General features: G+C 54.5%; 1 protein-coding gene across 1 annotated transcript in view; it reads right to left on the reverse strand.

Moving 5' to 3' along the window:
- Positions 1 to 207: 207 nt before the first annotated feature.
- The window catches only part of PALLD (palladin, cytoskeletal associated protein), a 417,875-nt gene continuing 415,710 nt past the window's right edge, over positions 208 to 2,372 (reverse strand). Inside the window, exons 19-21 of the mRNA XM_007457377.1 lie at positions 1,957 to 2,122; positions 1,460 to 1,593; positions 208 to 380 (exon numbers count right to left, since the gene is read on the reverse strand). Coding sequence (XP_007457439.1) covers positions 208 to 380; positions 1,460 to 1,593; positions 1,957 to 2,122 — 473 coding nt within the window. The remainder of the gene's footprint in view (positions 381 to 1,459; positions 1,594 to 1,956; positions 2,123 to 2,372) is intronic.

The raw sequence follows: 2,372 nt of genomic DNA on the forward strand, positions 1-2,372 counted from the left end.
TCTCCGTGCAAGGTGTGCATTCCTATCAATCAGCATCGCGTACGCAGCCTCTAACGTCTGGTTTACCAGGAAGAAAAGTAGGATTTTGGTGTCCTTTTGTTTCTTAGAGCCAAAGGTATGTTTCTGCCTTTTACGTCCCGTGACAGAGGAGGGTGTGGGTCAAGGCAGCGGTGGTTTCAGTGTCTGGGCTCCGCGGAGAGCGCCAGCTCACAGGTCCTCGCTCTCCACCAGGCCGGGGCTCAGCATCAGGTGGGACGGGCTGGCCTCGGGCTGGAACGCAGCCCTGATGTCGAGTCCCTGGTCCGAGAGCGCGGCGTAGCGGCTGGCCGAGGGCCGCACCCGCTTCGGCTTGGTGCTTGGCGGGGGCTGCTGCCACTGGGCTGCAAGACACAACACGGAACTCAGAATCTGTAACCAGGTAGCATGACTCTGGCTGTGTACCAGGCACGTGTTCTTTACAAAAGACCGAACACATCCATGGTAGAAGTCCTAAAATGTACTGGTGGTTCTGCAGTCTACTCGCATGTTGCAGATTTACTGCCTACACAGGGTGGTGGGACTACAGCAGCTCAGGAACAGAGACAGCGTGTAGTTTATCTTGATAGTCAGTACTCACTGCAGCTTGGGGAGTCCTTTGAAATGGCTGCTACACTTCCCGAGTCTCACTTTGAAAAAGAACTTCAAAGCTCAAAATGTATAAATGCCACAGTAATGACAGTCATCAGGTATTCTGGATGGATGTTCTAACACACATTGTTTGAAAGGAACCGGGAGATAGGGAAGGTTGAGGTCAGTCATTTCTTAAGTGTGAAATCAGTTCTGAATTTTTCCTAGTGGTTTTCTTGTCACTAGATCACATAATGCTACTGGGCTAGTTTGTAAACTTAGTAAGAACTTTTTTCTTTCAATCGGGGGTGCATGTACACAAATATACGTACACAAACACTCACAACCTACTGCTGAACTGCTTAAGATATGTTAACACAAAGCGCTAAGCCACAGAAAGTATGCATTCCAGGTTCAACGGGCCACACATTTAGAGTGAATTAAGATGCTGTGACAGGATCATAGCTTAGGGAGAAATGTTAAAAGGCAGTCATTTGCCCAAGGCAGTAACAAAATGTGAAAAATCTGTGCTTATGCCTTTGCCTGGTGTTAACTCCTAAGCGTGCTGGGTAAGAAAGCCACAGCTGGGTAGCCGACGCCAGAGAAATCCACATGCACGTTTTGCTAAAAATGCAAACAAGTTCCTGAGTGATACTTGGGCACTGTTCTTCTGGCGAGGTTCACTATTAATGTTGAGAAACTATAAATAGAGAGAGAAAGAGCAGTGTGAAATGTCTGGCAAATCGCTAGTTGTCGATCAGATCAGAGTAACGTGACTTGTGGTGTGCCGAGCCCGACCTGGCGTAACTGAAGGAACCAATACTGCATCCAGGCGGGAGGGAGGGGTACTCACTGTAGACGTCCAGCCGGGCCGTGCAGGACACGATCCCGGCCTCGTTCTTGGCCGACACGGTGTACCAGCCGGCATCGTCCTTGGCGGCTCCCTGGATAAGCAGACACACGTAGCCGTAGCTGTCCTGGTGCAGGCTGCAAAAGACGGACATGGCCACAGGGCTCGAAATGTTTCAGGGCACGGAGCACCGCTTTTCATTAGCTCATGAGAAACAGAACTGTGCAAGCAGCGGAGAGCAGGGTCCTCCTAATTCTGCAGAGGCCGGGAGGCTGAAGGAAGCCGAGCACTTAATTCCCAGGGGAGCATCTGCCCCCGCAAAGCACTGCGTGCGTTAGGCGGGGAGCCGCTGCACCGCACAGCAGGGCAGCCGCCTCCAGAGAGCGCAGGCGTGCGGGGGCGGGGGCCGGCTCGGGGGCGGCGCTCGCAGGCGCGTGCTGTGCACCTTCCTTCGGGACCATCAGGACCCCGCGGGTGGGGGCGGCCCCGGGGGCTCTCACCTCACGCGGTCTGTGCTGTGAGTGAGCGACTCGTTTTCCTTCTTCCAAAATATCTGCGGCGGCGGCAGCCCGGACACCCGGCATTCCAGCCGCACCGGGTACCCGTCCGCCACCCCCGTGTTCTGCAGCTTCTCAAGGAACACGGGGGGCTTGTGCGCTTCCTTAGCTGCAAAGACACGGGGCGGATTACCTACCCGTGACGGGTGCAAAAGGTATCACAAAAGAACGCAGGTGCTTTCAGCAATACCGCTCAACTTTACTGACGTCGTTTCCCACTGCAGGTGGCGGGATGCTTGTCCTCTCTCCAAGCGAGGTTCCTACCCTTCATTCCACGCCTTTCTCTCCTCAGTCAGTTCAAGTGCGACAGGCCCGCACCTGCTCCCCAGAGCGCCTGCGTGTGTGCTCTCGGGGGGGGG

Source organism: Lipotes vexillifer, unplaced genomic scaffold (genome assembly GCF_000442215.2).
Source record: "Lipotes vexillifer unplaced genomic scaffold, Lipotes_vexillifer_v1.1 scaffold668, whole genome shotgun sequence".
NCBI lineage: Eukaryota > Metazoa > Chordata > Mammalia > Artiodactyla > Lipotidae > Lipotes > Lipotes vexillifer.